General features: G+C 35.7%; 1 protein-coding gene across 1 annotated transcript; it reads left to right on the top strand.

Moving 5' to 3' along the window:
* Positions 1 to 13,702: 13,702 nt before the first annotated feature.
* LOC107405999 (uncharacterized) lies at positions 13,703 to 16,972 on the top strand. Its single transcript, XM_016013084.4, has 6 exons — positions 13,703 to 14,215; positions 14,686 to 14,739; positions 14,890 to 14,970; positions 15,532 to 15,601; positions 15,686 to 15,774; positions 16,480 to 16,972. Exons 1-6 carry the CDS (start codon positions 14,000 to 14,002, stop codon positions 16,612 to 16,614), a joined length of 645 nt encoding a protein of 214 aa, XP_015868570.2. The 5' UTR covers positions 13,703 to 13,999; the 3' UTR covers positions 16,615 to 16,972.
* Positions 16,973 to 24,064: the final 7,092 nt, after the last annotated feature.

Genomic DNA, 24,064 nt, shown 5'->3' with positions numbered 1-24,064 from the left:
CGTCAATCTCTATATTCCGACCTCTCTAGTCATTGTCGTAGCCACAGGTACCACCGCAGCGACCGTCCATCATTGTAAAGCAGCCCCTGCGCAGCTTTCGGGACTTTCGGGAAGAGGGGTAGTCTTGTGTGTAAGTATAGCATTTCTGGTCGAACCTGCCTAGCCCAACTAAGAAGAATCGAACAAAATTGCCCAACTCCCAGTCTTGTGTGTAAGTCTGTTTAGTTAACAAAATTGTGAATTTTGTTTCTTTCAAATTGTTCAATTTTTGCAGTATCGGGTTCTATGGGTTTCATGGGTTTTGTGAATGTTATTTATGCAATATCATGATGCTCCATTGATGTTTAAAAATTAAAAACTATAATTTTGTTTTCGTTGCAGTATCATGATGCTCCATTGATGTTTAAAAATTAAAAACTATAATTTTGTTTTCGTTTTCGAAAGGAAAATGCACAGAAAAGCTGGTTTGAACGAAATGCATAATCTGTTGAGTTGCTTATGGATGACGATGAGAGTGATGAGGAAAAAGTGAAGAACCATAAGCAAAAAAAAGTCATCTCTGCAAATTTGAAAAAGCTGTAGCAGGTTTGTAATGTAAAATATTCTTCATGATTACATTGAACTACCTGTCTCGGTTTAATGCAAATGTTTGGGTGACTGTTTATTTATTCTTTTTATTGGGAAATATAGGAGCTAAAATCCCTGCTTTCACGTTCTTTACAACCACAAACTTTTTCATGTCGATACTTAGTAGGGATAACTATCTCTTTGAGACTCTTTCACGTCCTCTATAACCACCAGGGGCTAGCCGTTGCCACAACTGCAAGGTAACCTTTCTCTGAAAGCTCCAGTGCGCTCTGTTTTTCTTTCCAACAACTTTAACATTTTTTTTCTTCTTCTTGTTTGCTTAAAATCTTCAAGTACACATTCGAGCACATTGTTGCTTAACATCTTCAACTTTAAATTAAGTCTCTGTTTTCTTTCCTTAATGGACATTAAGTCTGGTTTCTTTCTTCTTTTTTAAGAATGAGAACTTGCTTTGTTTCCATATATATATATATATTTTTTTTTTTTTCCTTAATTAAGAGCTAACAAAAGAATAAAAAACGAAACAAAGCAGAGAAAAAAGAATAAAGAAAAACGGAATTTAAGTGTTCAATACAAAGGTATGTGCTTGTCTATTTTTTATCCTTATTTATAGATGTTTATGAGATGCTTTAAACTTTAATTAATTCTTCAAAGGGGTGAAAAAGAATATGATTGCTCTTTCATTCTTCAAGCTTTACTCGATCAATAGATACAGAATGAGAGAGCAAAACCAATATATATGGTCCACCCACCCTTTGAATTGATTAGAAGCCATCTACTATTTTTTATTCTTTAAGCTTTACTCAATCAATTTATTCACATTTTTTTTTTGAAAATCTTTTTCTGTTATTGTATTTGATATATATCGTTTTCTTATATAAATGATGAATTTACAAAGAGTAGTGCTCAATCTCCTTTTTTTTTATTTTATTTATTTAGTTTTTATGTCTATAAAACGGTTGATTTTAAGATTGGGTTTTTAGCTGTTATGAGCTATCATTGTCACTAGTTTGCAAGGGCCAAGAGTGAAAGTAGGAAATAGCAAATCTGACCATTAGAGAATTAAAGATGTTGAAATATATATATATAGCTAATGGGCTTAAGTCCATGCACGATTTTGCTTTTATAATATCTTAATGTAGTCTCCAGTTAAAAGAAAAAAGAAAAAGAAAAAGAAAAAACTAAGTAACTGACAAGCCTGAGCTAACGGAGTATAGTGGATGGAAGATTAAAAAAAACATTGAGAAAACATTGCATAAACACAATTCAACTTTAGCTGTTTAAGTTGGCTTATTAGCTGGTCACTTAGTTAAGTTCTGTTTGGTTATAAAGTTACTGATTGCATTGTAAACACTGCTGGTATAAACACAATTCAACTTTAGCTGTTTAAGTTGGTTTATTAGCTGGTCACTTAGTTTTTCAGCATGTTTATTGTTTTTTGAAAGGACCTTGATGCTAAAGACACTTATAGTAGGAGTCATGTTCTTAAGTTTTATGATTAATTAGTATATGTATATGAAACATATCTCTTCCTTTAAGCTTGAATACTTCTACTAATGTTATAATGTTATTACTGAATTAATTAAACTTCCTAGTTAAGCCTTAGTTATTTAGACCAGAAAGAAGACCATGAAAATGGTAAAGCATACTTGATTGGAATTTGAATAATGTTAAGTGATTGTCTTAACGTAACTTATTTGTTCTTACGGTTTATGACTTGAGAAATTGTTATATGTACGGTTCTACATAAGATGCAGCTTTAGCATGTATTTCTGATTGTGCGAACATTTACTAAGCTTGTTATAGCATGATATACCGTATAGATAGATTGTTATACGCATGTGACATTTACTCTGTTTTTTCTCTGCATTTTGCTTAAACATATGTACATTTAAATTGTTTACATTTTAGTATAAGCAATTTGTTCCATCCACATGTGTGCATGGGGTTTTTTTCTTTCTTTGTTTTGTTATTATTTGTATTGGGGGATTTTAATAAATGGACATTACTGAAACTAAAACAATATACTCATTGTTATTATTAATTTTGAAACACTGTCAATCTCTTTTTTGTTACTAATATTGATTTTCTATATTTTTCAGCATTGGAGGAGTAAGTGATGGATCGAGCAGAAAATTGAAGCACAAAATTTGCGATTGTTAGTGTCAGGACCCGTCCAAAATTCCTCACCGGAACCCTAGACAAGCCCTGATATCAGGGAAACCCTACCGGACCCTCCAATGGAAAATCCGGCAGAACCTCCCCTAAGGGTTGGACTTACCACAAATTTCCTGCACTGCAAACGTACTTCTATATTCATCCCCTTATTCCTCCCACAATACTATAATTTGATTCCACACATTTACAGCACTCCAAATGAATAACAGTAATCCAGTGCATAATTAATACATAAATGTCCGAGACAGTATACAGAGCTTCATGGAGTACTATTAAGTATAGAATACAATAAGGATGAAAGAAATATTACAATGAAATAAATGAAGACAAAGATAACTTCTCGAACTATGACAGTGACGGAGATTAGGTTCGCTCCGGAAGAACGTCTACCATCCCTTGCACCTAAGGGAACGAAATTTAAAAATATGAGATGCTAATCATCTCAGTGAGTGACCCTATCTACTGTACAATTATAATATTAATAATATAACAATAAAAAGAATTTAATTAATCAATACCAAACAATTAAATAAATAAACAATAATCATTTGACAGTAATATTTTCTCTCAAAACCCTCACTATTCACTTCGTTGGAAATGTTCCCCTTTTAAAACATTTTCACCAAAACCCGATGGTTCGTATGCTCCAAAATCAAGGAATCTTTAATTTAATAAATAATAATTAAATAATCCAAATATAAATAAAATGTAATAAAATAATAAATAATTTTAGAACACTTCAGGGTTTGAAATTTCTATTCGAAAATTTATACTTGACGCACTACACCATATACCAGTGATGCCCTCCGATACCCAGCGTTCCGAGCACTGACTGGCGGGGAGGTTAAAGAGAGAAACTTGCATACGGCGCTTCGGCGTCTCGACAGCACCGCTGCTGAAACCGTCATCCCGACAGTATCGCTGCTGAAACCGTCATCCCGGCCACGGAGGGGGGCGGCTATGGCTAATATCAAACTTGCCTGTTCTCGGTCCAATGGCAACTCACGGGATACATAATAACTTGCGCGCTAATCCACATATACAGCCAGAACACCAATACTGTATGAGTGCGTCTAAAACCAATTATTAAATTTTATTATCGTACCGATTTTCCAAAAATCATCGTGGGAATTATACCATTTTTCAAATTCACCATCTCACATTTTCCTTTAACATTTCCGGTACGAAACAATCGATAACAATATACAAATAATTTTTTTCGTATCACGAGGTCCAACAAATAATGTTCCACGGGCATGATTATAAAAATTGAAACCACTAATTTAAACAAATATTTTCTTTGAAATATTTAAACCAATCATGCCCAAAAATAATATTAAAATCCAGATAAAATTAATTAATGAAAATACCTTGCTCATGCGTAATAAATACAATTAAATCACAATAATGATCAAAAGTCCATTAATAAACCAAATTTTCATTTAACAGCAATAAACATATACGTACTTATAAAATACTATTTTTCCACAATTATAATTAAATTTTCACCACATGATCATAGTTTCAGATATCAATTTAACACCAAATAAATATAATTAATCACCCCAAAATAGTTTTCAAGGTGGGTCATTCACCTAGAGCACGCAATTAACCTAAGATCCTCCATGGGATCAATTCCACGACGCACACGTACTCCTAGAAGAACAATTCACACACAGTCAAATAAAATAATATTTTATTCGGATAAAAATACTCGGTAACCGAGGGGTTAAATACAAACGTTAACCAAAATGGACGAGTAATATACCGAAACGAAGCTTATGGAACGGGGATTGCATTACCGGTCTCCATTGACCCCAATTCCGTCGGTGGTGGTCGGAATTTGCCCGGGAAGTACCGGCCGAATTTCATCTTGAGAGATCTCTCAAATGGTGGGGGTTTTAGGCAATCTAATTACGAAAATGGACTCAGAGGGGTCGAAAATGGTGGGATAGAGGTATGGGGTGAGCTGGGTTGGCCGGAAAACACACAAATTGAAGAGAGAGAAAAACTCCGGCCGTTGAGCTTCGCCGCCTCGATCTGGGCACGTTCGGCGTCCGGTGGCCGGAAAATTTTAGGGCCGAGCTCGCCTCCTCTCTCCGCTCTTCTCTGGCCGACGGGTGTAACAAGGTGGTGGCCGGAATTAAAAAATACGGTAAGAACCCGAGAGGGAGAAAGGAAGGGAAAGGAAGAAGAAGGAGGAAGAAGAAGAAGAAAGAAGAAGGGGCCCGTGGCCCTTTTTTCCCACGTGGGGGAAAAGAAAAAAAAGAAAAAAGAAAAGAAATAAAAATAAAATAAAATAATTAAATAATATTAAAAATAATATTATTACATAAAATAACAATAATAAAATAATATGGTATTAAGCATGGTTGACATGTGGCATCTCATCATGGTGACACATGGTCACATTTATTAAGTCACACGTGGCACATTGTTACACGTTTAAAAATAATACGGTATTTTAAACTTTGCAGGTCCATAACTTTTTAACCAGATATCCAATTTAAGCGTGGTGCTAGTCTATGAACTCGTATCGACGAGTAATCCACAACCATGTATGAGTCAAAGCTCAACTTTGCATGAATAAAAAGTCAACCCCGGCACCCTTGGACAGTTTGGACCCCAATCTTGTTTTGCTTATAACTTTCAAACCGTAGCTCCGTTTTCGACGTGCTACTAGTCTACGAAATCGTGCCAACGTATACTGCATAACGGTACCTCAGTCACCCTAGAATTCAATCCGAGTCAAAAAATCAACTTTTGACCCCTTGGATCAACAGTCAATGGTCAAAGTTGAAAAATTTCCGTTGTACTTTGGGACGGGGTGTTATAGTTAGAGTTACAAGTGTCTGTTGAGAAAATCACACACACACTTATAGAGATAGAGAAAGAGAGAGAGAGATATGTAAATAGATAGAGAAACATTGGTGGCGGTTTGTCCCCCACTAATGTAAGTTGCTTCTTTGAACAAAACAGAAAAAATGTTGCAAACTAATTTTGCTTTAATGTAACGAACTAATCTGAGAACCTTTATTTGTGCTGTATTGAATGGTTTTTCAGAATCGTTGGTAATTTCCATAATGTATTATTTTAGAAATGAAAAGTCATCTCTTTATAAATTCCTCAATTTTGAACCTTTGTCATTATGAGCCATGCTTATAATATTGTGTGATTTGGTGTAATGGAAATATTTGTGTTGCATGCTTAGAATGTGAAATGTGAAATTAAAACTATTATGAAGTTGTATTTTTGTTGAATTTTATGGGAGGTTTGAATGTGAAACCATAATGATTAATATATGTTAGAACCATAGGGTATCCTTATGAAGCAATGTCACATGCTTATGGTTGGTTTGTTGCCTAATGTACAATATACACTAATATATAGAAGATATTGTAGCTTTTAAATCCACATATGCACTGGTTCGAAAAGATTCTTTAGCCATTTTCATTATATTTTTGCACAAATCCCGTTAGGTGTATGCCATTTAGGTTCTGGAAATTTTTTTCCTCTAGGCGGAAAATTTTTCCTCCAGGCTTTTCTCGTGTCGGAAAAAACATTTCCTCCATATGTTATGCTTTGTTGTATTCGATTTGCAGATAAATGGATTCAGATTACCAACGAAGGTTTTTGGACTCGGAGATATCGACGGCAAAGGTTAATTGTAGATCGAACTTCTGAAAAGCCTGTCGGATATTAAGTTCAAGCTGACTGCAGCCAAATAAAGAAGTTCGAGGATAGCTGTTTTGGCCACTTTTTGAAGGCCAACGAGATACAATTTAGTGGCCACATCGTCAACAGCATGCTGTATAGGCAGTGTATTTGCGACGACAAGGATTCTATGGTATTCAATTTTGGAGGACATGGTGCTAGATTTACGCGGAGAGACTTCACCATAATTACAGGTCTACGGTTTGGTTACGAATCCAATAGGCGGGTTAACATCTCTACTCGTATTAGTAACATGTATTTTGGCGGAAAGCGAAAGGTCACTAACTCGGAGATAACCGAAGCTTTCATGACCGCACAGTATCAAGACGATGATGAAGCCGACGATGATAGATTGAAGTTGGCTTTATTATATTTCCTAGAGACAGTTCTTCTAGGCAAAGAAAGCATGGCCACCGCACCCCATAATCACTTGGAGATGGTGGACGATTTAGAGTACTTCAATAACTATCCATGGGGTACTTTATCATAAACCACCACCATTAGATCGTTGAAAAGTGCTTTTGAGTATAGAGAGTCCATGACTTTAAACAAGTCAAAGAGTTATAGTCTTTGTGGGTTTTCTTTGGCTTTCATGGTAAGTTTGTTACACTATTATTTAAAGTTTGTTACACTTGTATTTATGGTGTGTATTTCTTTACTTATTCATTATTAATTAATTGTTTGACAGATTTGAGGTTTTGAGACAATTCCTTTATTAGGTCAAGCATTTGAAAAGAAGTTGCCGGACATGACATTTCCTCGAATTCTTAATTGGCATATTTCACAAGTGCCAAGATTTTAGAAGGCCACTGAACTCTTCGATCATCGTGATGTAAGTATATGAGTTCTTCCACTTATAAGTACAAATATATATATATATATATATACATTCCAACATAGTAATATTATTTATAGACTTTTGCAGTATTTGTAGTAATAATAGTATTACTTAATAATCACGTGATGATAATCCCTTTTGTCTTTTGCAGTATCCCGTTCATGACTTAATGAATGTAACTGAATTTGAGTGTGCATATATTGGCAAAATTGCATGGGATGTACATCATGACACTACTCCATACAGTGTTGCACCTACCATCCAAGACAATCCACCACAGGGAAGTCATGGTGAAAAAGATGAAGGTCTTCCACTTACAAGTAGTGGAAGAAGTAAGAAACGAAAACAGGCGTCTGTGGAAAGTAAGGGTAAAGGAGGGAAGCGGCGAACGGGAGATAAGCCGACAGACCGGCCTTCATCATCGACTGCAGGAGTTGCTGCTCATGTTCGTGTTAAACCATCGACTTCATCCCAACCTCCAATGACTCCATCCCATGATTAGGTTTGAATAAATTGTATGAATGTTTATCTTCTTTATTATTGCAAGTACTAATCATTATTGTTTCTTTTAGGTACCTTTGAGAGAGAGATTAACTATCCTTAAAGGTGAAGTGGCTAATGTACGGCAAGACGTTAAGGATTTAAGAATCGCCATGCTGAGAGAGTTTGCAAGTTTGGAGACCAAGCTTGATAAGTTAATGAAGCACCAAGGAGTGGGAGTTGGTGCTGACGGGTTGGGAGATGGGATGGAAGCGGACATTGAAGGGGATGAAAATAAAGAAGAGTTTGGTCCCGATGTGACCCCCGTTGATAGACAGTCACGTCCATCCGTTGTAGACGATGCAGGACCAAGTGTTACGATTATCAAGAAAGTGTCTCCATCAAAGTTTCCAGCCAAGAGACATGCAAGAAAGGTAGCAGCTGCTAAGCAAAGTATAGATATTGGGAGGCGGGATAGGAAGGCGGCAGCAGCTATTACAACTCCTTACAGTGTTGGAGGCTTGCGGAAAAAACTACAGCGCACTTTACCCGGTGCATCTTCTACTTTGAAGTTCGACCCATACAAACCAGTACCCACACGACTTGTAAAATTTTTTGACCAATTTATGAAGTCCGGTTGGGTAGCAAAGGTTGATATGAACATTTTGTCTGCGGGTAAAGACTTTTTCTAGTTGCTTATAACCAGTGAGAAGTAGCTGAATCACGATGTAAGTATTTTTCGATCAAGATTTTTATTTTATAATTTGATAAATTCCATAGATAGTTGTTCAACTGCATGGATGTAATTTAAAATTAACTCGTCTTTCAATGCAGCATATGGAAGTCCTGCCTTACTTATTTCGTGTACGTGCCAATCAATTCCCTGATGTTTTTTATCCTAGTTTTAAGGTGATAGATAGAGGATTTTGGGTAAGTAAAGACGTATTAAAGGCCAGGTGTCCTATATGTGGTTATTGTGATTTTGAGTAACTAATAATTTATTTTGTTGTAGGTATACATTGAGCAGTGTTATGGAAAGTTCCTCGCCAATCCATCTAAGTTCCAATTCTGATATGCAATGCAAGAATATGTATTGGGGATTCGAATGAAGGAGTCGAAGCCATGGAAATGCATAAATCATGTACAATATACATGTCCAAATTGTGTAATGTTAACTATTCATTTATTCATGTGCCTTCCTTTATTTGTTGCGCTAACTGAAATCCTGTAATGTATTGACAATTGTTGATTCCACTAAACAAGTGCAACATACATTGGCTGGTAGGGCACGTGGACTTGAAAGAGCGTCGTATGACTGTATATGACTCATATATGGTTGGCAACCGAAACAGGGGAGAAATTTATTTCCAGAAATTATGCATTATGTTACCTTATTTACTGCGGTCTGCATCCTTTTATGAGCAGCGGCCGGATCTTGTAGACTCCGTTGATGAGTTTACATGTGAATTGGCACAAAATTCCCCTCAGCAAAGTAACGGGTAAAGCCCCTTAATACGTACATGTTTGTTAAATAAATATTAACTATTGAATATGGTTCTAATAATACTAATATATGTTATAATAATTGTTTTTTTGTAATGGTGACTGTGGCATGTTTACACTCAAGACCATCGAGTTTTTACATGCTAGATTACCAGTGACATTCACACAAGATGACATGGAGTTCTTTAGGAAGAAGTATGCATATGAGGCTTACAACAAAGAACTAAACATATGAGCTTGGTGGTGATGCATTTTTCTTTTCTTTTGTCATATTTATAGATGCATATTCTTTATTATATTAGACTTTTAATTGTAAAGATAATGGTGGCTTATAATGTTCATTTAACAAAGATAACGATATGTTATTGATGTAAGGATAACTATTTGACCTTATAGAAAATGTGCCATGCTTATTTATTAGAATTCCATTATGCACAAACGTTTTACGAGCTTAATTGCAAATTCAAAAAAATTTTCCGCTTGTCAGAAAATATTTCCTCTTGGCGGAAAACTTTTCCTCCTGGAGGAAAAATTTTCCTCCAAGCGGAAATTGTTGAATACTTTTTACTCCTATCAGAAACTAATTTCCTCCACTTGGAAAATCAATTTCTAATAGATTATTTCAGTTAATAGTGGGGTAAATAAATTAAGAGTGGAGACAAATATTATATAAGATGAAGATGGAATTAACAAAAAATGTATTGACATTTAAAATCAATAACCATTTTAAAGAAAAGAAAAAATGATATATATTTGTTTTTCTTTTCAAAATCATTTGGACATTTCATAAAATGAGATGTAAACTAAAGATTTAAAATCAACTCCAGAAAGCCTCTTTTCATTTGGGATTAAATTAAAAAAAAAAAAGATTGCTAATAAATCTTCCACCGTAGAGTAGAAAATATAATATCCAAGATATGAAATAATTATCAAAACATATTAAACCATAACACTAAATTAAAACTTTCTAATTTGAAGCATAAGACAATGGATTCGTACATCTCTGCCTATAATGTCCAACACCACCACATCGGCTTCATCTACGTCTAATAACATCTTCACCTTCAGATGGTATGCATTGCATCCTCGGCCTACCGGCTTGCCTACGTGTCCATCTTGGTGGAAGAACAATACGACTTGCCACGTTATCCGTGGCATGCCACTATTTTCATCTAACACAGGGTAAATGGACTTAGCATAAGCTGCACGATATGCATCCGTGGTGTAGTAATGAGAACACATGCCATAAGGAGCAATTTTGCGGTCTCTGCAAGCGGCAATACAATGATCACAAGGATATTGATCAAGATCGAAGACTTTGCATGAGCATGTTTTTGATTGGAGATTAACTGTACCCTTCAAACTCCCATCTTCCATAAGAAATTCATGCATATTAATGGCTTTCACACGTAGTCCGATGGACTCCAAATTTCGTAGTTTGAGTTGCTCTTCCATATGGTCAGTCACAGGCTTCGTCAATTTTACACCTGCAGTACGTCGCTCATAAAACTACCTTTGCAGTAAATCCCGTATGTGCTCAATTAATGCTACTATTGGCATCTCTCTAGCATCTAGCAAAATACCATTTAAGCTTTCTGCAATATTGGTGGTCATGATAGTGTACCTTCTACATGGAGAAAGAGAACATGCCCACCTTGTAGGGTCACATGATCGAATGTACTGGACAGCCCTACTGTTTTTTACCTCAATTTGCCCTATATAAAACTCAAAATCTTCAACCAAATATGCACTAGCTGCGAGCATGAAACATTGTATTATTATTTCATCTTTCGCATGTCCATTTGCTTTAATATTTCTGCTTATATGGTACGTGCACAACGCATGGTTGCATTGGGAAAAACTTTGCGTAATGCCTTTTCAATAGCGGGGTGTCTATCACTCACAAACACCAAATCTGGAAAATCTCCGATGGCATCCTTGAGGTTTTGGAAAAATCATATATATGCTTGCTCGTTCTCTCCATCTCCAATGCCGAAAGCCAAAGGATATATTTGCTTATTGCCATCCATGCCCGATGCAATATACATGTACCCTTTGTATTTCCCTTTCAATGTAGTTGCATCAACAGCCAACACAGATCTTATGTGGGATTTAAATCCCCTAATGCTTGCTCCAATCACCATAAAGAAATATACAAAATTGTTATTATCGTTTGTTTTGATATGTGTAAAAGTCCCAGGGTTCTTCGACACTAACTCATAACAGTAGGCAGACAACTTAGCAAAATTCTCCTCTGGAGATTCTCTAACACTGTTAAGTGCATACTCTTTACCTCTCCATGCTTTGTTGTAGCTTATATTCATCCCATATTTCTGCAAAAAATCATGTTGAATTTCTTTGGGTTTGTAAACACGTGCAATACCTTCATATTTAGATTTGATACATTGTCTGATAACCCGGCTACTGGCCTGCTTATGTTTATTGATGCACGATATCTAACGAGCAACTGTGTACGTTATCAAAAATTCTCACAACAAATATTTCTCCATTTTTAAATGTGGTTGCACATAGTCGCCATTTACAAGTATTTTCCAAGCATACAACCTCATACCGTTGTCTAGTTGACTGTGTCACCTTGAACTCCTTATTTTCTCGCAGCAATAGATACTCAGTTTATTCTGTAAGACACGTTTGTTGCGAAATAATTGTCCAACTACTATGCTCTCACAGCCAGTGAACTTTGACGAAAATATGGCTATAGAACCACTTTTGTTGCTCGATGATATGTGGTCACTTGTAGCACGATGAACCCTAACATCATCAACTCCTTCATTGTTAATCTCAGGATGCATATCATTATCATTGTCTGGCAACTCATGATCAAAATCTACATCATTATGATCAACATCATCCCTTGCTACATTGTAATTCTCATCATGATCAATATTATGCAACTGTTCATACTCCTCATCGTTAGGAAACCGTTCAGCATAGTCACCTCCAACATCAACTCCTTCATGGATGTTAAATGATGTCTAGGCCCCACGGACTTGATCTCTAAACTGAGTTTCTTGAACCATAATTTCCTAAGATGTAGCCTGAATAGGTTCAGTACCGGAAACTTATGGTAGACGAACGTCAATTGGAGGACAAGAAAAAGAATGAAGATTACTCCCACTATCCGAAGCAAAGGTTGTTTGATGAACATTTTTACATACATGTTTAACTTTCAAAATCATCTCAACATACATTGGAGGCCGCATCATTGTCATCCCTCCATTCCTCACTTCTTGAAGAAAGCATTTCACATCCCTATCACAGTGTATTTCTGTAGGATCCAACTTTTCTGCACCTCGTCCATATATCCATTTTAGCTTTAGCAAATATTCATTTCGATCTATCTCAATAGAATTGAAAATCTCATTCTCTAACTCTGATTTTGTGCATCTCTTGCCGACGGAAACCATTATATTTTTACCATTTCGATATTCCCAATTACCACCATCATTTTGCACCAATGTTCCATTGTATAAAACCGCAATTACAATATCATCATCTTCCATCTTACTACAAAATTAAATGAATAACGTTAAACTAAATCAATAAATATATAAAAATTTGAATAATACTAAACAAACATATTAACTGTATTAAAAAAGTTGATTCTATTTTTTTTTTGTCCGCCAAATATAGCTTTTTACTACTGATGGAAAACTGGCGAAAAATTAGCGGAAAACTTGCGAAAACTGACAAATTGGAGGAAAATGGAGGAAGTTCATCTTTTTCGCCAAATTTTTTCCGTTTTTACTATTTTTCGCAATTTTTCAGTTTTACACAAATTTTCTTCCATTTTCAAACTATATGCCACCTAAGTATCTTTAAACTCACATATAACAGCTCATAAATTAATTTCTTGCATATCCATATTAAATAAAAAGCTTAAAATTTTCAAAACTAACAAAAAATACAAGAAATAAGAGAAAGAGAAAAAAAAGTAAAAACACATATTTTCTTAGTTTCATCTAATAAGAAAAAAAATAAAATTTTTATCTGAGTTTAATTTCAGATATGAGAAAATACAAGAAAATAAGAGTGAGAGGAGATGAGATGCAAAGAGTGGCCTGTTAGAGAAACATTTGCATGAACGGTTGCATAGAGGAAGAAAGAAAGGATAAAAAAGATCTATTACATAATTTTCAATTTTATTAAGGGTATTTTTATCCAAGATAGAGTTTTTTTTTTAAAAAAAAATTGCTATTCTTCAAAAATCATATTATAGGATGGCTAATTTTCCAAAAAACCCTTATTATTATGATTTAATACTTGCTTCTCTTTTTTACTCAAAAAAACAAAAAAGGGGTGGGGGGGCTTGATTTGCATTTTGCATAAACTCTTTGCTACAGTGTAATAATATATTTATTATTATTATAATTATAATATGAATCTGCGATCTACGAGAAACTTCCCGAGAAAGTGGGGCTTGGGGTTAGGAGAAGGGAAAGAGTTGGAAAAAGGATTATAAAGGGTTGGTTGTAGAATTTGCATTGTTGTTGGCTGTTCTGTTGTGGTCTTGTTGCGATCAAGTCAAGACGACGAAGAGAGGGATTGAGATAGAAACAGAAATAGACATATCGTATAGAATAATAGTTATTATTTCTTGATTTAAAGAGAAGAATATAAGGAGGAGGAGAGAGTATTAGGTGTAGGAGGGATAGTAGTACTAGAAGGGAGAAAGTAATGGAGGACGGAAGAGCAGTGTCGTCGTCTTCGTCGTCGGCGAAGGCGGCGGCGGCGGCGTTGTCGGAGAAGGGGCAGGGGACGTCGTCGTATACGTACTGGGTGAGGGAAGTAACCAAGGATGCTGCTCCTCTTCCTGTTCCTCGCAAGCTCACTCCTCACGACATCATTTCCTCCCAATCTCAACCCCCTACCCTCGGTTCTGTCTGGAATCGGGTACCTACGTTTCCCTATTTCCCACTTTCATCTCTATCCCCTAAATAATTGCAACAAATTCCTCATTATTATATTATTTGCCGCCCCCTTGCATACTTACTGCATTCAAATTTTGATGCCTTTTATATTTACGTCGTTGTTAATATTATTATTATTATTATTTCGTTTTTACTAATTCCTGCTACATTCATTGTATATTGTACATTGTGTCTGTCTTTATGCATCTCCAACACCATCTCCATCTCCATTTTGAGTTTTCACTGATTATTCCCTACTACTTTGACAATTTGAATATCTATTTCTCCATTTTGTTCTCTTCTACTTCTTCATTATCTTAATTCTTATGTAAAGATTACTCTCTCTCTCTCTCTCTCTCTCTCTCTCTCTCTCTCTCTCTCTCTCTCTCTCATGGACTCATAGCTGATGGCTTTATCTCATGAGTAAGTTGCATGGGTCTTACTTTGTGATAGGCTGGAACTTGGGAAGAGAAGAACCTTAATAAATGGGCAACCGATAGAATGAAGGTTTGCTGTTACCCTACCTTCACTCTTTTAGCTATCCTTAGCTTACTCAAATAAGTTATGTTGGGCTGGCTGAGATCTTTGACTATCATGGCTTCACTGTGCTGGTCCGCAGTTTTTTCCTTAATATTTGCTTTATTTATGTTTGTGCAGGAGTTGCTCCTTTCGCTTGGTTCCTTGGAGTTCTCAGGTGGCAAAGCCGACATATCAGATGTATCAAAATGTGTGGGTGATGTGAGTTTCTGCTTCTCTGTTTCTGTGTCTGCACTACTATCAATTGCTTCTGTTTTGAGAAGCATACTTCATCATTTTTATCTAAATGCATTTTTTTTCTTCTCGTATGGTGTTAGGCTGATTGAAATACTTCCTGCTCATTGTGTGCATATGTAAATTCTGATATACTGGAAAGATTCTTAGTGACGCATCTTGATTATTTCAAGTTTTTAAGCATTTGTGAAGCTGTCCTTTGTACTTTTAAATATCGTCTTAGGGTCCTTAGTTGGTAGCCTTTTCAAATGAAATGCCCCCTAACATGTGTACTAGCTTTTGACGGGTGCAAAGGTGAGTTCCTGTTTTTTCTTCTTATCCTTTTCTTCATATGCCATTTCAGTTGTTAATAGGTACAAGGCTTATTATGTTGCAGCCTTGTGTCTCAGTGGGGTTAAAATCAACTTGGTATATCTCATATTCAATTTTGGCTGTGGACTTCATTGTGCTCTGCGGTTATGACTTATTTAGCTGTCTGCTGGTTCTGGTATTATCGTAATACTCTCATTTTCGTCGCTGTTCTACCAGGCATTCTTGGTGACTGTCAGAAGCAAGAAACGTTTTGGCTATACCTATGAGCTAACTTTGAAAGTAAAAGGTTAGTTGTTACAGTAAAGTTTTCCTGTTTCTCTTACTGTAACCTTAATAAGCACCAGCTCAACTACAATGTACTTGAAATCAGGGGAGTGGATTATTAGAGAGGAGAAAAAGACGGTCAAGGGCCATATTGATATTCCAGAGTTTTCATTTGGTGAGCTAGATGACTTGCAGGTATGGTAAACTTATCCACTTGCAAGTTACTTGATCTAAAAAAATGTATAAGATAATTTAAAAAAAAAAAAAAAAAGGTGGTTCTTGTTTTAATGAGCTTAGATGTGCCTTTTAGAGCACATTATGCAGTGTGCTAGACTATGATATGAAATTAAGTCTCAAAACTCGAGCTTGAGATAAATCAGGCAAAGAAATCAGGTTGTGTATCAATTATGGGCAGACAATGAACTGTGACAAAGGCATAATGTTGCAATCAAAACCTAAGACCAAAAGATTGTTTCTCAATTATGTCAAAGCATGTTACCATTATCTGTTATTAAGAAATAGCCGCATGCCCTTTGAAATGCAAGCTAAATGTATAATGCATTTTTGTTCATAGATGTCAGAGGGTTTATCTAGAATCTCCTGGTATGAAAACTAATCATACAAACTCCTTGTTACCTTGCAATTTTGTAGTAGATTCGGACTGGAGGTTTCAGATGTTAGTTGGCATAGTTTAGTTGAACTTAGTTTGCCAGGGTCATTTGACATGAAATATTCTCGCCCATTTCTTGTCATTATATATGTAATAAATTGTGGTGTTACCATGGCTTCCATTTCTCCACCCTGGAATTTGGTGGCAGCTAACAATATGTCTGCATCTTTTTTTTTTTTTTTTTTAATTTAATTTTCTAATTTTTAAATCATTTTAATTAAAACTTGTAGATGGAAGTAAGATTGAGTGAAGAGAAGGATCTTCTGCATCAAGATACGTTGCGAATCAAACAGGATTTGAAGCTATTTTTGCAGCCTGTGCGTGAAAAGCTACTTCAGTTTGAGGAGGAGCTGAAAGATAGATAAAAGGTTCAGTACTCTGCATCAGTTTTTCCGTGGTTAAGAACAATGGTTATTTATTGTTTCATTTGATGAACTGTAATTGTAATTTTCTTATTTTTAAATGGGCTACTGCCATTTCTAATATATGTGTTGAAAAATTAAAGAGTGGCTTGGAGGTGAAGGCTTCTCCACTGACCTTAGAAGTTTTACTATTTAGACCATATGCCCATAAAACTCATTGAATGATTTGCAATCTCCATTTAGCAAGACCGTAAGAGTGTAAGTGTTTTTATTTTTTGATTAAACAGTAAGACTGAAGTATTGTGCCTTTTTTCCGTCATTACTTTGATGACTTTCGTATTATCGGTGATTTCAATCTGTATTTGGAGTGTGCACAAATGTCTTTTCCTTTTTGCTCATTTCTCTTTTCTTCCTGGACTCTATGTGTGACTTTATGGCTCGATGTCCATCACTTTTTGTTGAAGTGGATGATTAGCTCCTTTTTTTTTTTTTTTTTTTTTTTTTTCTCCAAAGAATTGCATTAAAGTCGAGGATTTACTTTCAAGTATCCTCGAGTCGAAATTTTATATTGCGAGGGTTATTTTTATTGGGCCATCTGAATGGGCCCAGTTACTTTAATGGGCCTGAATGAGAACACATGGGCTCAAATCAGTTGCAGTTACAGCTACCGGGTTTTGGCTTCCTTTCTAATTATTTTGGGAGTTCTAGGTTCAAGGAATTTTTGGCGACAGAGATGGTTGGTAAAAGTATACTAGGGTTGATTATTTAAGAAGTTTAGTGGTTATACAACAGTTTTTCGAATTAAATTTTAAGGTGATTTTAAAATTTTGATTCTTCTAAAATCAGAATATATAAATTCGAATTTCTAAAATATCCTTAAATATTTCTTTACTATTTAATTTTTTTATTTACAATTTTTGTTTCCTATATAGTATATTAAACATTTAAACATTTCTGTATATATTTTTATTATAAATTTAATAATGAATTTAATATAATTATTGATCATTTATTATATATTATTTAATTTTAGTGTAAGAAGTATCATGATACAAATACATATAAATTATAATTTTTCTTTTTGCAAAAAAGATTATATATATCATGTTGATTTTAGTAATTATAAAGTTTACAGCAATTTAATTTAACAACTTATAACTTTTACACTTTACAGAACTTTAGAGCACTTTTAACAAACACTTTTTTTTTTTTTTCTTTAGTTTAGTATAAGTTGATCCTTTTTTCAACATAATTACAGTATTCTTCTAAAATCCAATATGTTTAAACTAAGTTTTAGTGTCTATGCCCACAATTACAATTTCTGATGCTTAAAATATTTTACTACATAGAAATAAAAAATTTAACGCATATTATAATATTTATATATTATTGAATGAAATTTCATGTTTTTATATATGTAACAAAATTTGTACGCCCCACTGAAAACATAGTTTACTGTTTATTTCTTACCTTTTTTTTTTTTTGGTTTTTTTTTTGTTTTTGGTGAATATACTTTAATGTAGATTTGTATATATATATGTATTGAATAAAATGCATACTTTTACATAATGACCACAAAATTTGTATACACCAACAACGGCATCGTTTACTGTTTAAAATTTGTATACACCAACACGGCATTGTTTACTGTTTATTGCTTACTAATCTTTAAAATTTACAGTATACATCCATTGTACTGAAATTTTGAAGTGGGTTGTATCAATTAGCTTAATTATTATTATTATTTTTTTTGGGGTGAATATTGGCTCAGCACCAAAAACATGTGAGGTGCACATGACATTACTACAACACATCTCAAGTAAGCTTTGCTATACCACCTCCACTCCCTTCTCTATCTCCTTCAATTTTTACGGGATTGTAAATAGGGTTATCATCGTTTGAATTTCTAGTCTAATAGGACCATCAAGTAATGTTATGGATCACAATCTTGATTTAAGTCTAGGCAATTCGAGCTTTAAGCAAAAGATATGGGGGGCATAGCTGCATAATTGCTTTGTTGATGTTATTATTAGGATTGTTGATTAAGTCTTTATTATGGTTTGTTGTGATTCCTCTTTGTATGGTCATGTTAGCTATAGTGGAGGGAGTGTAAGAATTGTTGTTAAGTTTGTTAGGACTTATGTTATAAATACGGTAGTGTATTATGGTGTCAAGTGTGAATGAATGCATAATCTTTCTTCCTATCTTCTCTTTCTCAATCTCTCTTTCCCTCTAGTACTTTCTAAATTACTTGGGATCTATCATTGGTATCAGAGCCTCGTTCTTAACAAAAGTCATGGAGATAAGAGCTAAAGCACATGCAGAATGTCAAGCAGAAGTAGAAGAAACTTTGCACTAGCATGATAAACGAATCAGCCAAATCAACTCTAGCCTTAGGCAGATTAATGTCGCTCTGCAGTATACTATCCGATCTTCAAACTCTACATGTCCAAACTAACAGGAATTTCGAAGAAAGGGAATATCCTTGAACCATTCAAGGAGAGTATTCGGCCAAGAAGATAGGCACACATCCTGAAGCCACGCCCTCTTCCAACTTGACGAAATCAAGTTTTTCGAGAACCAAACTTGATTTTCCTAGATTTGACGGAAGTGATTCACACGAATGGATATACAAAGGTGAGCAATATTTTGAACTTAAGCAGGTTGAACCCCTTATAGTAAGTGCAGATAGCTTGAGCATATTTTGAACTTAAGCAGGTTGAACCCTTTACAGTAAGTGCAAATAGCTTCATACCACCAAGACAGAGTAGCGTTACAGTGGTATAGATGGATCAGTAAATTCAAAGATCCTCTCACGTGGGTAGAGTTAACAAAGGCGGTTTTGCATAGGTTTGGACCCATGGATTACAATGATCCGTTAGAAGCTCTTACTAGGTTGAAACAAGTTACTACTATAGAATGATATCAGTTTGAGTTCAAGAGGTTGTCTGAGCAGATTGATGAGTTTTCGGAGCGGTTCTTGGTCGGGGCTTTTATTGCAGGACTTTGGGAGGACATACATCTTGATGTGAAGATAAAACAACCAAGCTCTTTTGCCAACACCATAGGAGTAGCAAGACTCATTGAGGAACGCAACCAGTGGCAGAAGAAGAACCTAAACCACAACCGCCTAATTGGAGGAGTTCCAATTCCTCGAGCCGTTGTCGATACTACAGTAGGAGTGTTGAGACCACCCCTTAATGTGCGAACTTCCTCTTAGAACAACACCAATTTTAGAAGGATTTCGAGCGAAGAGGAGAAAGACCGTCGAGAAAAAAGGGCTTTGCTTCTATTATGATGAAAAGTTCACTCTAGGGAACCCTTGTTAATGTCCCCAACTTTTTATGATAGAAGATCCTCCTAAGGAAAACATTGATTCATAGCACCATGAAACAACTTAAGAAGCCATTCCTAAAATTTCAATCCACGCCAGAGTAGGTGCAAACCATCCACGAACTATTTGAGTGTGAGGTACACTACAAACTATGAAGTAATGGTACTAATTGATGGAGGAAACACGCATAACTTCATTGAAAGGCATTAGTTCAACATTTGGGACTGCCCATCACGCACCACACTAGTCTCCAGGTTATGGTAGCTTTTGGGGACAAGCTTGAATGCTCCGGTAGGTGTGTTAGTCTTACATTACATATTCAAAATTGTGTTGTCAAAACTAATTTTTATGTGCTTTCTATTGTGGCTTGCCAAGTTGTATTGGGTGTCCAGTGGTTACAAATTTTAGGGTCCATTGAGATTGATAACAGCAAGCTCACAATGGCTTTTAATTTAGGAGGGAAGAGTCATGTATTACAAGGACTTACTTAGGGATTACCCCAGGTCTTACGAGGTAAAGAATCGCAAGGAGAGATGTTTTTACTAATGCATATGGTATGAAATAATGTTGAACTCAAAGAGGAATTACCAACAGATATGACCAAGTTACTAGATGAATTTTAGAAGGTATTCTCTGAACCCATGGAACTACCACCACGGCGAAATAGGGACCGTGGCATATCGTTGCTACCCAATCGTACTTCAGTTAATGTGCATCCCTATTGGTACCCATATTACCAAAAAGCTGAGATTGAAAGAATGGTCAAATAGATGTTGGAGGTTGGATTGATCTGACCTAGTAGCAACCTTTTTTCCTCTCCTGTGTTATTGGCTAAAAATCAGATGGAACATGGTGGTTCTGTGTCGACTTCAGAGCACTTAATAGCATTATTATCAAAGACAAGCACCTAATTCTAGTCATTGATGAATTGTTGGTTGAGTTATATGGAGCTCGGTACTTTTCGAAGCTTGATTTACTAGCTGGATATCACCAAATTCAGGTGAAGGGAGAAGATATCCACAAAATAGCTTTTTGGATGCACGATGGGCACTATGAATTCATGGTTATGCCATTCGGACTCACCAATGCACCAGCTACCTTTCAAGGACTGACGAATGACTTATTCAAACTTTATCTCTGTAAAATGGTACTCATTTTCTTTGATGATATCTTAATTTACAGTAAAACTTGCAATGAGCATCTCTCCCACTTACATATTGTCCTAGAAATCTTAGTTACTAATAAGCTTTTTGCTAAAAAATCCAAGTGCAGATTTGGAGCACCTTAGGTGGATTATTTAGAACACACAGTTACTCATAATGGAGTAAGTGTGGATCCAGCTAAGATTCAAGCTGTCATTGATTGGTCTAAGCCCCACATCTCGAAAAGGGGTTCGCGAATTCCTAGGTCTTGTAGGGTACGATAGAAAGTTCATAAGTTGTTTTTAAGGAATTGCTGCCAGGCTAACCAAGCTTCTTACAAATAAAGGGTTTCAATGGACTCCGAAGGCAGCACAATCATTTACATGATCGAAACAAGCTTTGATGACACCACCTCTCCTTCGTCTTCCTAACTTTACAAAACCATTTATGGTAGAAAGTGATACATGTGGAGAAGGGATTGGAGCAATCCTAATTTTGCAAGGTAGGTCAGTGGATTATTTTAGTGAAGCTTTAAAAAGGTCTTATTTGTCTCTGTTTGTTTATGAAGATGAGATGTTGTGAAAGTGATTCGGAAGTGGCTTCCATACTGGCTGGAAAGACCATTTGTGGTATGGACTGGTCAAAGGAACTTGAAGTATTTGCTTGAACAACGGATCGCGATGCCTGACCAAGCCCATTGGTTGCCTAAATTCATAGGGTACGATTATTCCTATGAATATAAAAAAGAGAAGAAGAACCAGGGGGCAGATGCTTTATCACGCAAGGAGGAATTTTGATGCCAAGCCATCACTTTGCCTCAAGCCAATTGGTGGGCTACTTTGCAACAAGAAGTACTCTTGGATGCATATTATGCTCAGTTCATTGGAATTGATTGTTGCCAATGTGATGGAGTTTGGTTTGTTTGAGTCCTACTCCACCTCTAATTCCCACCCTCCTAACAAAATATCATTTCTCTCTCATAAGTGGGCGATTTGGTTACCTAAGGACTCTCTGTAGGGTTAGAAGAGATTTTATTTGGCCAAGACTCAAAACTATGGTTAAAGAGTTCATTAAGAATTGTGATGCTTATCAAATGATTCAAGAGTGATTGTGCCAAACCAGCAGGATTGCTTAAACCACTTCCAATTCCCAATCGTATGTGGACTAATGTGTCCATGGTTTTGTTGATGGACTTCCTTCTTCTCATGGATTTACTACAACCATGGTGGTGGTGGATAAGTTGACAAAATATGGTCACTTTATCCTATTTAAGCATCCATATATAGCAATAATGGTGGCCAAAGCCTTCACCGATCATGTGATCAAACTTCATGGTATGTCAGCTTCCATTGTAAGTGATCACGATAAAGGACTTACTAGTTTGTTATCGAAAACTTTGTTTCAATTGTAGGGTACTGCTCTTAAGATTAGTTCCAGTTACCATCCTCAGATGGATGAGCAAATCAAAGTCCTGAAATCGTACACTAGAACAATACTTGTGTTGCTTTGCCGGAGACCAACTTAAGAAGTGGGCAGAATGATTATCATGGATAGAATATAATTATAATACATCAAGACATTCCGCAACTAAGGTGATTCCTTTTGAAATAGTATATGGTCAGCCACCTCCCTCCTTGTTGTCCTATATACCAAAGACCATTAGAGTATACGTAGTGGACTCTCTCTTCTAAGGGCTCAGGATAAGATTTTGAAAACTTTGCGTCAAAATCTCATTGTTTCTCCCAACCGCATGAAGATGAGAGTTGATCAAAACCACAGGGAAGTTGAATTCCAAGTGGGGGGACTGTTAACCTTAAATTGCAACCATATCTGCAGCAATCGGTGGTTTCACACTGATGGTTAAACCTTTCCCCTAAATATTATGGGCCATATTGAGTTTGGGAACACATTGGACCTATAGCTTATAAATTGGAGTTATCTTCAAATTCACTGATCCATGATGTCTTCCGTGTTAGCCTTTTGAAAAAGCATGAGGGTTTAATACCTAAAGCACCACCCGTTCTTCCTCCCATTGCAAAAACAAATATGTTCTTGATACATGGGTCACCCACAAAGATAATTATTGGCCTAAGATGGAGATCTTAGTTAAATGAGTTGGCATTAGTATTGATGATGCAACATGGGAGAATAAATGGCGCTTTAGCAAGACATATCATTCATTCATCCTTGAGGACAAGGATACTTTGGGTTGAAGGAATGATGGGACTTTATTCACATAGGGGGGCATAAATGCATAACTGCTTAGTTGATATTATTGTTAGGATTGTTGACTAAGTTTATAATGATTTGTTGTAATTCCACTTTGTATGGTCATGTTAGGATTGTTGACTAAGTCTTTATTATGGTTTGTTGTGATTCCACTTTGTATGGTTATGTTAGCTGTAGTGGAGGGAGTGTAGAAATTGTTGTTAAGTTTCTTAGGACTTATGTTATAAATATGATAGTATATCATGGTGTCAATTGTGAATGAATGCATAATCTTTCCTCCTATCTTCTCTTTTTCTCAATCTCCTTTTTCCTTTAGTACTTTCTAAATTACTTGGGATCTATTCTGAACAAAAACCATGGAGATAAGAGCTAAGGTATAGTCAGAATTTCAAGCAGTAAGTAGAAGACGCTTTGCATCGGCATGATAACTGAATCAGCCAGACTATTTGTGTTATTATTTGTTTTTGGCAAGAATTTGTGGGAGAGAGAGGAGAGGGGTGATGGAAATGGCAGCACAAGAGAGTTTGAGAGGTAAATGCAAAAAGACAAGTTTACCCTTATTTGATTGCTACATGCCCCTCACATGTTTACTCTGTCAGTAATCGAAATCTTAATTAGTAATCGTAATTTTAGAAAATTGTTCAGAATAGTAATGGTGCACAATTTTAGAAAATTTGGGAGGCAAGTTATAATAAAAATAATTTCGGATGCAAAATACCAATATAGTTATATTGGGTGTAATAATTTC

Source organism: Ziziphus jujuba, chromosome 2 (genome assembly GCF_031755915.1).
Source record: "Ziziphus jujuba cultivar Dongzao chromosome 2, ASM3175591v1".
Taxonomy (NCBI): domain Eukaryota; kingdom Viridiplantae; phylum Streptophyta; class Magnoliopsida; order Rosales; family Rhamnaceae; genus Ziziphus; species Ziziphus jujuba.
Note: the sequence above shows the minus strand (reverse complement) of the source record. Positions and strands in the feature narration are given on the sequence as shown.

What these genes read in the sequence shown, in the direction of transcription:
- LOC107405999 (XM_016013084.4), top strand. Translation starts at nt 14,000, where the DNA reads ATGGAGGACGGAAGAGCAGTGTCGTCGTCTTCGTCGTCGGCGAAGGCG. An exon ending in TATCAAAATGTGTGGGTGAT is followed by an intron (nt 14,971 to 15,531) that starts GTGAGTTTCTGC and finishes CTGTTCTACCAG; the next exon opens with GCATTCTTGGTGACTGTCAG. An exon ending in GTGAGCTAGATGACTTGCAG is followed by an intron (nt 15,775 to 16,479) that starts GTATGGTAAACT and finishes TAAAACTTGTAG; the next exon opens with ATGGAAGTAAGATTGAGTGA.